Source organism: Psittacula echo, assembly GCF_963264785.1.
Source record: "Psittacula echo genome assembly, chromosome: 2".
Lineage (NCBI taxonomy): Eukaryota > Metazoa > Chordata > Aves > Psittaciformes > Psittacidae > Psittacula > Psittacula echo.
Window position 1 is genome coordinate 33,280,297 of NC_137737.1, and position 13,661 is coordinate 33,293,957.

The following is a 13,661-nucleotide window of genomic DNA, read 5'->3' on the forward strand; positions in this document are numbered from 1 at the left end:
ATTGAAACAACAGTAACCATTTCTGGGTTTCCCCCTAAAACAGTAGTGATACAACTTCGTATTGTTCCGTACAAGAGACTTAAAAAAGTTAAAAATAATTCATAGCAGTGAATTCCATTTCTGAAACAACTCAAGATTAATTGTTTGGGTGGATCTCTGCCTATTCATAATAGCCAGTCTGCCATTATTAAGGCAAAGCAGACTATTTTCACTCCTCTCCCTTGTAGGGCAAGGTACACAAAATAATTTCAAGATACTGAGAATACTAGAGAAAGCCATCATCAAGTATTTGACTATGCAGCATCCACTTTTTACCATTAGAGCTTACCTAACAGAACAGCTGGAAGGAAAAGGAGAACAGAAAAAGGAACAGAAACACTGTATGATTATCTTTGAAGCCATCCACTATGAGTTTCATACAAATTCTTCCAGGTATTAGTGTATCAGAAAAACCTCCTATTTCACAGCTTGAATGCCCTAAATCTTCATTGAGCAGGTCAGCAAGATCACACTATCCCAAACAGTCAGAGCCAGCACCAGATTCTATTGTACACAGCCAGCAACAGGCAGTACTGCCAACATGATTTTTTAAATAAGAATCACTATCAGTAATTTCAGTCCACAAGCTTCATGCAGGAGTTTGAGGAGACTCCTACTCATTGTACTGGCTTCTTTTTGTTTTCTTCAAAGTCTAATTAACTCTCAGTAACTTTTTGCTTTAGCTTCTGATCATCCTCCAGTGCTTCATTTTTGCCCTGCTCTTCTGGATTGGTTGCCGGATCAGGATTGTACCGATACAAATACCCATACGGACGGAGATGATAAATCAAATATTCCAATTGATACATAGTCATGGAATCAACATAGTGGAATGAAACTGCTAGATCAGAGCAGCATCCAGGACCCTAAAATACAAAACAAGTCAAAATCATCAGCTAAAATTGCAAAGCATGCCCTGCGTTAAAGACCCAGTAAGAATTCAAAAGCACCCTTGACTTCATGGTGAGAAATTTACTATCATCAGTCACATATATACTTCAAAACTTAATGTCAGGGAAGCAAAATGTATCAAACATCAGCCAAAGCATCTTTCAAAAATAAAAGTTGAACAAAGTCTTTTGTTTCTGTAACTAAATATAACTAGCTGCTCTCAATAACATCAGGGTTTTTTTGCTTTTCCATACTTTGCTTTTTATGTTGGTGTTTAAACAAAACCAAGTGGCAGTGAGCAGGTCTAAATGCACTGCATTTCCATATGAAACAATACATACATGATACTCATGACAGCATCCACTCAGAGTACACAAGCCAAATGTGCGTGTGCATGCACCTGTGTGTGTGTGTTCACACATTACACAGTTTGGCAAAACCATCAGTATCTAGTTTCCTACATACAGAGAGTTGTAACAAATCACGTTGCAACTATTTTTTAAGTCTATTAATTTCATTGTCCCTGCCCATGGCAGGGGGGTTGGAACTAGATGAACCCTGGTCCTTTCCAACCCTAACTATTCTATGATTCTATGATTCATGTTCTTAAGCGTTTTTAAGAGCTAAAAGATCTTCATTAACATATTTGTTGCAACTTGTATTTTCTAGCTCAAATTCAGCTTTGAGAACACTTTTTTGGAAGATAGTTTTGGAGGGGGCTGTTCATTAGGTTTGGTTGCAGAGCTGCTAACATTCCAATTCTAACTGGAATTAAGATTAAAATATTTAAAGACACTGAAGTGAGCAATTGTTACACAACTGTTACTCTTTCAATACTTACTAAGTTTGATCAATATACCGTGATTTTGGTACCAGACAAAATAGTCTCTATCCAAACACAACTACGATAGGACAGGATCCTCCTGATTTCCATTATGGATTTCCACCACCACTGCATCACTTATAGATCTAAGTGCCCACAGCTCAGCCACCCGTGAAGAACAACCATAGCTAAAGCTGCTGCATCCTGACACACTAAATATGTTATTGTAGCTGGTTTAAACCACAGAAATGCTCTAGGCACTGAATACAAATATAAAAATAAATGGTTTACAATGAAAAGAATCTGCTAAAGAGCTAGATTTTTCTCCTCCCCCCCCAGCTTTACTGTGTAAGAAATCCTACATCTTATCCTTGATTTTGGCTACTTACGCTCATGTCAAAGCTTGCTGAAAAATAATACCTTCAGAAGTGAAATTATAATGTTACAAAGAAGCCTAGATGATCTTAAGGTCCTTCCCAACCCTAACTATTCTATGATTATATGATTACGATCAAAGTTTACAATGCAGAATACCTTCAGGTTGCTTTAAGTAGCACCCTGCTCCCCTCCCCCCCTTTTTGTTTTGGTATTTTTTCCTTTTTAAACCATAGACATCAGATATGAATACAAAGGACAACTTGAAATTCTTGCAGTAAAAATGTTTCATTTTGCAAACACTATTTTTGTTGCTACAACAAAAGACTTTTTTAGAACTTACTTTGCCAGCTGTTATGCTTGCCTCCACTTCTACAGAAGGGAGACGAGTCCAGAACAACTACACAAGGAAATCTGATCATATTTATTTGTTTGGATCACGCTGTTATTTCACTTCTAGACAACGTTCAGTATTCTGTAACCTTTTCAATGGAATTCACTTTACCATTACCCACCAGCACCTCAAGTAACTTGGGACTCTCTTAGACAACAAACATTAACCAACTACAACCACGAGTGAGTCCCCAGATTAGTTCTACTTCACAGTATCACAGTATGTTAGAGATTGGAAGGGACCTCAAAAGATCATCTAGTCCAATCCCCCTGCTGGAGCAGGGTTTTATGCAAAGTTTGCTGTTGGGTAGAAGATAAAGGTGCATCAGTGCCACTTTCCCTTTCAGTAGGCTTCAATGTAACTAAGCCATACTGTTCGGCCCAGCTCTGTGCAGTGAGCGCATACACCCTGGAATTAACCACACCAGTCTCATTGCGCACTGGTAGTTGGATGGCTGAAGGATAAACTAGAGACCCTGTGTGCAAGATGTGAGGGACCAAAACAGAACAGTAACCTGTCCACAGAACATAGCAAACCAGCAATAATAATTTAAGATTCACTAGCTCTCTTCCAACATTAGGCTCTCAGCATCAACTTTGAGTTGATTACTGTATTTAACACATCTACACACAGGTGCATCACAGGGTATCACAACAAAATCATCTTTTCTAAAATATATATTGAACAACTATTAAACTTCTAATTCACACATCATAAGATGTACTCCATAAAATGGGTACCAGGTTCCTAAGGACTTACCTCTACAGCAGGATAATAATTGTAATTCCAGTACCAGAATGTTTTTGGCAGGTATCCTCTGACTAAGTGATGTTCTGGAACAAAGGGATGAAAGGTTTCTCTACCACTTGTATCCCTAGAATCTCCTGCTTCCACATTAATGATCTCCATGCATTTTCCTAGTGCAAGGTCTTCAATTGAAGAACTGTGAGAGCATTTGTTTGTTTTAAATGCAGCAACAAATCTCTTCAGAGCTTCTTTGCTCAGAACATAACCTGCTCCTCCACTCATGTAGCCCTGTCTCACATAAGGCTTAAACCTTCTTCCAAAGTATATTGGCTGTTCAGGACTGTATTTTGAAAGAAGCCATCTCAAATTGTCCAATATAACATATGTATCATCATCTGCTTTCATAAACCAATCAGCATCATCAAAATAATGGTCATGCACATACTGAAAAGCTTTAATAGTCTTCCAGTACAGTTGGTCTCTGCCTTCTTTGGCTTCTAGGCCCACAGTTGGGAAGTCTTTGTTTTCCTCGGAGCTCATAAACAGTATTTTATTACAACGTTGGGCCCAAGTGGCCTTAACATGCCTGGCTTTCTTTTCTAGATTTTGAGGTCCAGTCATGACCCAACACAGTATTTTCACCTTCTGATACAGTCCCTCTGCAATATTTTTATTCTCATCTAATAAAAAAAAAAGAGAAAAGTTCCAGAACAATATTAGACTTGATTGCAAAACAAACTAAGAGCAGCCTATTCCCTAGACATTGTTTCTACATCAGAAAAGAGATGCAGAGAGAGAAAAGGCATTTGCTTCCAAATGTAAAAGGTAATGAAATTAATGCCAGATGTAGAAAGAAAGCAAACAAGACTCCCCAAACCCAGAAACTAAAATTTTTAAAGTTACTAGATGATCTTAAGGTCCTTTGCAACCCTAACTATTCTATGGTTCTAGTTCAACTTAACAGGATAAACAAGAGCATAAAAGCCAGACTGGAATAGGTATCCGTTCAGGAAACAGGCTTTAGAAAACCTTGATTTGTACATAAAAACTGTTGGGAGACAAGTTTTTTATGGTGTTGGAGGGTTAATAAAAATTAAAAAGCTGAGTATTTTTGCCATTCACAGCGAACGCAATGATTACAGCACAGAGAGGTCAAAAAAGCTAGTAAGATCTGTTGTATATAGTCATGTTAACTAACAAAAACCAGCAATGTATTTTTGAAGGTAAAAGCAGGTGGTGAGCCAGAAAGAAGGATTTATCACCAAAACAAGTTAAATCTTACTTGTAAAAAATCAGATTAAGTAAGTTAGGATACTTTGAAACTAGTATTACTCTTGTGCTTGAATGTATGTATTTATTTGCAGACAAGCCAACAGAACAGACACAGTTATCTGAGGCACATAATAAAATATTTGACAAGCTGCCAAAACATTAATTTCCCTCAAAGGAACATTTTCATTTGACACATACACAGCAATTGTAACTCATGTAAAAGAATATTCCATGGTGAGTAAGATCGGCGTAACTTGTCCTAAAATATTCCTGTTTATACAACAACTGATCAGATTTCTTTGTAACAATGCTCTACAGTTACATGTGAAACACTCACAAACTTATGACGTTTGTAGTTTAAATATATTTAAATAGCAAATCACTTATTAACATCTTCAGCAAATGCACTAAAGTGAATTTTTTCACATCCGAACTGTCCCAACTCAGATGCATTTCTCTGGTTTTGACTGCAAGAGCAACCTCTGCTTGTTCACTGGCACAGGTTGCCCAGAGAAGCTCTGGCTGCCCCACCCCTGGCAGTGTTTAAGACAAAGTTGTACAGGTCTTTGAGCAACCTGGTCTAGTGGAAGGTATGCCTGCCCAGGGCAGAGGGGGTGGAAACAGGTTATCTTTAAGTTCCCCTTCAACCCAAACCATTCTATGATTCTATTGTTCTATGACTGCTGCATAATCAGCTTGGCAAACAATCAAACAATGCCTACAGTGGCCCTCTCTGACCACCCCACCATCCCAATTCCACATTTTACTAATTGTGTAAAAAAGTGATTTTCTGATTTCTGATTTGGGTTGGATTTGTTTGTTGGGGTTTTTGTTACAGCTTTATCTGAGAGGCTATTTCAAAAGTTAGAAGTGGTCCAAAAGTAGCTCCATAAAGCTAAAAAGCCATTCAGGCACATCTGCAATGCTAGCAAATACATCTGCTATGCTAGCAAATACATCTGCTTAGCAAAACCACCATTTGATGTCAATAGTTCATTCGAGAAGCTCCTGCTTCAAACAAGTCTACATACAAAAGTTCGACAAACAGCTGGGGTCTAAGGAAAAAAAATCACCACTATAATAAAAATGTAAACAAAGAAAATCACCAAGTCATTGGACCTCAGGAGAACAAAGTTATTTAGAGATAACCTGAACATGGGGAAAGTGAAAGAAAAGGTTCATACAAACTCTTGGCAGTGAATAAAAAAAACACCTCGCCATGCATGAAAAGGGAGCATATTATATAATTAGTCAGGCATAACAAAATACCTTTATGCTGTCCAAAGTCTGCATTGAAATTCATTTGCCCTTGCAGCTGATTGCTATCGGTATCTGATGAGTGCTGACCATGCGGATCATTGTGAAGGACATGAGGCTGGATCTTCACTTGTTCTTCTAGTATAATGCTAAACAGAAGATAGCATACAAAAAATCCTATTGCTGATCCAAAAGTGAAGGTTAGAAGGTTCATCAAAGACTTGGAAGAGGCCATCTCCTGAAGGTTATGCACTGTCAAAACCAAATGAAAAATACATTAAACTTAAAGCTGCTTAACACAGAAATCAAATCTAAAACTATAGGAAGAAATCAAGGACTAAATCTTTGGAAGCAGAGACCTCCATTCTAGCTCAGATTCAGCTCCCCTGGGCTTCCCTGGAGGTTTAAGTACTAGAGCAATGCAAATATTCATACAAAATTGTAACTCCACTGATAAATTTAGTGCAAAAGGCTTATCATATTCTTTACCTTAAAATTATAATCACAATAGTGACTGTACACACAAAACCCTTTCATATTTATACAAGAATGTATACATTTAAAGTGCAATCTCTTAATTATAAACTGTAATATAAGTTCACTTCTTTATTGTCTTCATTCCAAGGAACCTATGCTTTAAAATGTAATACCTACTACATTAAAATGTAATACAAAGCCAAAAGATGATGATCAAAGGCAATCTATGGGTCCAGATACAATATGGACATGGGATGTACCTAAACTCCAGGAATAAGTATACTATGGGAATTCTTTAAGAGATGTCAAATACCTGCAGATTTTGAAGAGTTATAAAAGCAAATCTACTCTCAAAGTAGGGGAGTTTTCCTTCCACTTTTAGGAAGTATTGAAGTTACACTTTCAGAAGAAAGAGTAAGACAACATCTGAATTTTCATGCAGAAAAACCCATTCTTAAAGGGAAGAAAAAGCCGCCTCAGCCTCAGGGTCTCATCTACAGATCAAACTCCTTGTATTCCAGTCACAAAAAGCAAAAACCTTCACTTCAACTACACCACTTCTTCTCAAAAACCAAAGGACTTGGCTGACCATTTTTATTAAATCAAACAAATCTGCATCTACACCTGCATAAAGCGAGATTTATACATCCAAAACAAGTGTGAGTTTTTATTTATTAAACACTTTCAGGCAAACCAATTTCAGGCTGTTGAGGCCCGAGGCCTTTTCATTTTTGCAAAGGGTTGAGATATTTTCTAAGAATTCATGACTAAACTACAAAAACATTGACTATTAAATATATACTGGATTCAAGCCAGAGTCTTACAAACAAGTTGATGATGTTCCCTCCATGAGGATCACTCTTAATGTCTATGGGCAGAACCCACTTTAGTTAGTTAGGGAGCCAAAAAAAGAAAATTATGGAATGCACAGAGCATCAATAAAAACCATTGATCTGAAGAGCTGCAGCCACCAAAACAACTCATTTAGCCTGTACCCACTTCTCTTGCTGGCTATGTATAGTCTATTGGAAAAAGACTGTCCCCAAGCAAGCTGCATAAATCACTTTGCAGTAACACACACTCCAAATACCAGCTCTCTGTCTGAGCGTTCTCCTGAACAGACAGCAGAGAGGACAGAAAGCAGGTGTGTGTTTTGTTAGGTTGGCACTTTCAGAAATCATCAGATTTACTGCGCACATGTAGATCTAAAGCATTTGAGAGTGAAGCAGCTCTAACATGATACGCTTTTCTTTCCACGCTGCTAGAAAAAGGAAAGAAAACTGGAAACGCAACTTGAAGCACAAAATAAAAATCAAGAAACTTAAAGGTTGTATCAAAATCACTTAATTATAACTGAGGTTGATAAGGAGCTACACTTCTTTAATATGAAAAAGCACACTATACAATTTTTTAATCATATATTGTTTTCCCTCAATTCAGTACTACATCTTGGTGGAGACTAACAGTTGCCTTCAGACATCACATCTCAAAGTACAGAACTGACTGTATTATCATTTGCAACCCTGGCCTTGAAAAAATGACTTGGTTTCCAGCTTTATCTCTATCGTCTTCTATGCCACTAACTTGGGAAGAAAACATGAGGACGTAGATCAGGTGCCCTACCCCCCAAAAAAAACCACCAAAACCCCCAAAACCAAAACCACAAACCAACCAAAGACCAGCACTGAAGTAAAAATCTACACACACAAGCAGCCTAAGATGCTGAAAAGTATTCACTCTACTAAAATGCTTGGTTTTTTGCTTTAACTTTCCCCATCTACCACCACAAAATCCCCGTAAAATTTGCAGTACACAAAGTCGGAGGTCCAGAATACAACAATGCCTTCCTTCTGCATATTAAAAGGGGAAAAAAAGAAAAACTCATGCAAGCACACACTGTAGCTGCAGCACCTTCTAGAAGAAAAGGTCTCCATTGTTCCACTTTCCAATATTGGGCACCTCTTTGCCATACAATTTCAGTTATCTGCTCTAACAGCTGTTAAAATTACTCTTGCTTAGAGAGAAAAAAAAAAATAGAAAAAACCTTGAAAATAACTGCTGCTTATTAAATTATGGAATTATGTTCAATTGGATTCTTTAGGAAAAAACCCTTCAAGTGTATTGGAAATGTTAAAAGAGAAAAAGTGCATTCATCACATTTGGAAATCAGAAGTTGATCTGTCATTATTCCAGAAGCAAAGAGGACTTCTGGAAGCAGACTGGGACAGATGCCAAAGCTGTACTTCGTATTTGATATGAAATATCACTGGTTACCATTTTCAATCTAAAATAACCCATCATTATATCAATTATATATAAACAAACTGGACTACCATGTACATATTTGTGTAGCCAGATGCTTATAAACTCCAACAGTAAACAGAACAGAAATCTTCATTTTTTTTTGTGTTATCCTTATATTTGATCTGAGTCTTTTAACTTGCCAGCAAAAGTAACTGTGCTATAGCATTACACTAGAACCAGAAAACACCTATAAGGAAAAGTAATTTCTTATTATGATAACCATCCCCACTCAGACTCTCTATTGACATTCTTTTCTATACAGGGGTTTATTGAGGGTCACAACATACAAAACATTTCAGTGTTCACAGTCACGTTCGATGAGGCTTTGAGCAACTTGATCTAGTGAAAGATGCCACTGCTCATGGCAGGTCATCAGACTAAATGACCTTTAAAGGTCCCTTCCAACACAAACCATTCCATGATCCTACGATTCTATGACATACAGAGAAGGAAAGGGTAAATACAAAACCTACCAGGTCACTAAAAGAAATTTTATTAATATTTCTATTTTTACTTCACCTGACTTAAAAAAAAAAAATGCTTTTTAAAAAACACCTACAACAAAATCCTAGGTTTAAATTTAATTTATGCTCCACTGCCCTATCATGGCAGCTTAAACATATATATGTATTTAGATATTCATGTAGGCAGCCCTATTCACATCAGCCAGACCAACAAATATTCTAACATTTCTATCACAACGTAAAAGTCACTGTAGATGTGGCTCCAAGTTTCGTGAATCTGCATCTTCAAACTTAAAGAAAAAGTATTTCTTCGGTGTTAGAAGCTGCTGAAACTGGTAGCCCAATAAAGACAAGGCAGCTGCAACTCCATGGCCCCAGGTCTGGCCAGTGACAAGGCTGAGGATGTATTCTCAGAGTTGCACATATGAACATGCATATACACGTGTCTGAACATACAGATCAATACAACTAAAACCAGTGTTTGTGCAAACACAAACGTGGGCCGGGCCTATGCTGCTCCTCTCCCTAGCTGACTAGGATAAAAGCCTGTTAATGGAAATATACATGTGTGTACAGTGGAGGGATCCACTATACTGGCCTCAGACACTCAATCTACCCAGGAATCAACACTGAATCCTCAGTCTCCCCAGAGTCCCACTCCAGCTGCTGGTACAAACCCCCTTCACATAGATACACACACGTTGCACTCACAGACATGCCACAGCTCCCCAGCAAATGGCCTTAGACATTCAGTCCACTCAGTAACTGGCCCTTGGATCCTTTTGTCTCCAGTTGCCCTGCTCAGAAACACACATGCAAATGAGCCTCCAAAACAACCCCCAGATCTTACAGTCCCTCTAGCAGCTGGCTTGGACCTCCTGGACTCTCATATTGCCAAACTGGAGACCTTATGATCTCACTAGTACCTGTCTCACACTTACAGCTGCCTCAAAACCTGGCTCCCAAGTGTCTTACCTTACTTACTGGCTATCCAGGCATGCTATTCACTAGCAACCACACACTGGCACGCTTGCCAAGACAAAACGCATGCACTCTGTTCTCCGCGGTTACTCGCACTTCAGAGACACGCAAGCCACCGTGGCTTACGGTCTCCACAGTAGCTGTTGGCATTCAGACCCCCCCTCACTCCAGTCTCTCCCCCTGCTGGTACATCAGATGCAAAGGTCCCTATAACTTCGGTTACCACTCCAGTTGTCGCTGCTTATTCCTCAGTATGAATATAGCACAGAGCCCTCTCATCCAGGAAAACAGTTAGAAATGAAGCTTAATGAGAAAAGAGGGCAGGCTGTGGTAATCTGGCACAGCACATGGCCAAACATAGTGACCAACCACTTGTTTACAATCAACCAGGCCCTTTATCCCCTTATCCCTTTTATCACCTTACCATTCTATTTCCCCATACTTGTTCCTCTTCGGTGAACCTTACTCCCTCCCTTTTAGTCCATTCCCTAAGCATCCCAAAATAAGTTTTGTACAGTTACAAGATGCTCTTCTCCTGCACCTTGTAATATGTCCCATATTCTGTAGGCAGTTACTCCTTTATCTTGCAAGCTGTTCCAGAGAGCCTTTCTGTTGACTTATCTCTATGTGTGCCACACCTGGGCAATGGGACTGACTGCTCTCCAATGACAGAACCTGGGGCTACTTCCTCTGATGAGATAATGGGGTCCCCCCATCCCTGCTGTGTCTCCGTGCAGTCCTGGCAATGAGCCTTTTAATACATTGATCTAGAATACTGTCCCCACTCTGGTAGCTGTTCCAACAAGGATTAAGGTCACCTTCCTAAGCCAAAGGAAACTTAGAGAATCCCCAAATCCCCATGCAATAGGAATAACAGGATACTGGAGCTTGCCTCATTCCCACCTCTCAAAACAAAACAAAAAAAAGCCCTTTAAAATTAATACTTCAAAACAAATTCAGACTCTGTAACTTTCTGAACTTGTTTTCAGAGAAAATATGACTAAAAAAACCCAAAAAAACCCAAAACACAAACAAAAAAAGAGCAAGGCACCAAATCTGGGGATTTTGAAATTTACGAAATAACTCTAAATATTTTACACATGCTTTTTGCAGTACCACTCCATAATCACTTTAAGATTTGATAAATTAACTATGAGAAAAAAGGCTAGCCTACACACACTGCTGGCTCTTCCTCACATCCCTCACTTACAAGTGATGGGGAAGCCCTGAGGCCCCGGCATGAAACAGAATGCAAACGTCCTTGGACAGCTGCATAATTAGCAGTGAAACTGATCGTCACTACCACACCCTCACCAGTGAAAGAGCACATCAGAATAACTGAAGTCAAAATGTAGAAAACGTGGTTAGCTGTGCAAATGCCCAGAAAGGTCTTCTGCTCACTAAGACCCATTATTTCCAGGAGCTTTACATGTGCATATTCATATGCTTCTAAAATGAAGAAGCAAAAGTTGTATATTTGCTAATATTGTCTGCATCTGCTGCAGCTCCCTATCAACTAAGGACAAATTACATTCTTCACTTCCCCCCCTTTTTTTTTTTTTTTTGGGGGGGGGGAGAGGTGAGGTAGGGGATATCGAATATTTCAGGCATTTCTTTGGAGAAGAATTTTAACCATCAAACCCTCTTGGTTGTTCTACCAGAAAGTATAGCCAGCAAAATAAGGTACTTTGGTATGGGTGGCCAATGACAGCATTGAAACAAGACGTGTAACAAACCACAGCACAGGTGAGATGGAAAAGATATCCTGCAATCTCCTTCCTCATTCCAAAAGCCGACAACCTTCCCGCAGCAACAAGTTACGACATCCAAAGAATGACTTTCTAGACCCCTACTAACATAGCACTTACTAGAGAACTGCAACGTCAGTCCAGGAAGTCCCTGTTACAAGAAGCAGGGGCGGAGGGTGCGGAGCAGTAAGCAACTCGCCCTCCACAACCACCTCGCTCCCTCCACCGGGGCTCTGCGGGACCCGCTCTCTTCCAAGCAAAAGCCCCTCCCTCCGGCTCCTCTCCTTCCCAGCCGGGCAGCCAGGCACCTGCTGTTACCGCAACCGCAGCTCCTGTGGGCACCCTTCTCGCCGCCGCCGAGGTGACACGCACCGCCTCGACCACCTCCTCCGGCCCGGTCACCGCAGAGAGGCATCTTCCTTCAACGCCTCCTCCCCAGATGGGGCAGTGCCACCAGAGGCCTTGCCCGACGGTCTCACCCCTATAACTGCCCAGCGCGGGGCCCCGTCGCCGCCGCCTCAGCGCCGCCTCTCACCTCGTCGAGCCGGCGGGGCCTCGGCTCCCGCTCAGCCGCGCGGCCCGCAGTCAGCAGCCGTTGGCCGCGCGCAGGAGAAGCCGCCGCCAAGCCCACCAACCTCCGCCTCCCCCACCGACGGCGGCGGCGGCACCACCATCCCGCCAACCCTTCGCCGCGCCGCGCACCCCCGAGACCGGAACGGGGGCGGGGCCGGCGCCCCCCCTGCTGCCTGCTCATTGGCTGCGAACGCCGTGGGGGGCGTGGCCGGCCCCGCCACTCTCATTTTAACCCTTGCCCACCACGGCGGCCGCGCCGCGTGGCAGTTCGCTTGTCCCTGGCGCGTTTTGGCGTGCGTGTGGCAGCCGCCACCACCGGTGGCGGGGGAGCAGGCGCGCGTTCTGACCGACCGAGCGCTGTACCCTGCTGGGGACGGTAATGTGCCCCTTCGTGTGTTCCCCCTCCGGTTGTCTGCCGGGAGCGCGGCCACGTCGCCGGGCCAGGCCGCGAGTACAGCCCATGTCTTCCGTATGGGGAGACTGCCGGGTGGGTGCCCCAGGACGCAGCTGCAGCGTGAGGGGTGTGGCGGCCGGCTCGCCCGCAGCGCCTGGTGAGTTGGTCGGTGAGGGCTCTCCATGTGGGAGAAACATGGTACACGGCGTGCGAGGGGGGGAGACAGGAGAGCGAGGACCATCGCCTCCCCTTGGCAGCTGGAAGGTTTACAAGTGTTTCGGCGTCTGTACCTCCCTTGCCGCCTCTTCAGGCATGGTTAGGGTAGAAATGCCGCGGGCAGAGCTGCCCGCCCGCCTGTTTATCGCATTACCTTGCTCCTTCTGCCCGGTCTTGCCTGGAAGCAGCCGTGCGGTGTGCTCGGGCCGGGCTGCGGAGTGCCGCGGCTGTCCAGCCCCTCGTTCCCTGCACTTGAGCCGGTCTGGAGCCTCTGCGCTTCCAAAATACCATTAGGCAACTGCAAAGGACGTTGCTAGGTAACCAAGCCCTCTGAAATCATTCCTTATCTCCGTGTGCTAATGCTGCCTACCTTTTTAACATCCGTGACGTTTCTCTCTCGGTATTTTTCCTTAGGAAAAAGCTATTGAATATGAAGAAGGATTACAGAGGTGTTTTACGTTACAGGGTAACTAAAGGACAGTATTTTGCAAACAGCAGGTAGTTAATGGAGCTCTGCAGTTAATAAGTAGAGATTTATTTTTTTAAAAGCACTGGTGTGCAGGTATGTGCAAACAAAAGCTGGTCCATGCTGAGGGCAACCAGTGTTTCTGTAAAGGGGGGTCACTGCCCACAGTGCTTTTGATGTCGCACTCTTATCTCCTTCCTCCAGCCTGTCTGGGGGTTTAGTCAAAACCATAGCTTTGCC

General features: G+C 42.0%; 1 protein-coding gene across 1 annotated transcript; it reads right to left on the reverse strand.

Annotated features, from left to right (window-relative positions):
• Window positions 1-695: 695 nt before the first annotated feature.
• On the reverse strand, window positions 696-6,036 carry C1GALT1 (core 1 synthase, glycoprotein-N-acetylgalactosamine 3-beta-galactosyltransferase 1; the record flags this gene model as incomplete). The annotated part of the gene is made up of 3 exons (XM_080639512.1): window positions 5,811-6,036; window positions 3,282-3,949; window positions 696-905 (listed from the first exon to the last, which is right to left on the reverse strand). The coding sequence occupies exons 1-3, from the start codon at window positions 6,031-6,033 to the stop codon at window positions 696-698; spliced, it is 1,101 nt and encodes a 366-aa protein (XP_080495638.1). The 5' UTR covers window positions 6,034-6,036.
• Window positions 6,037-13,661: the final 7,625 nt, after the last annotated feature.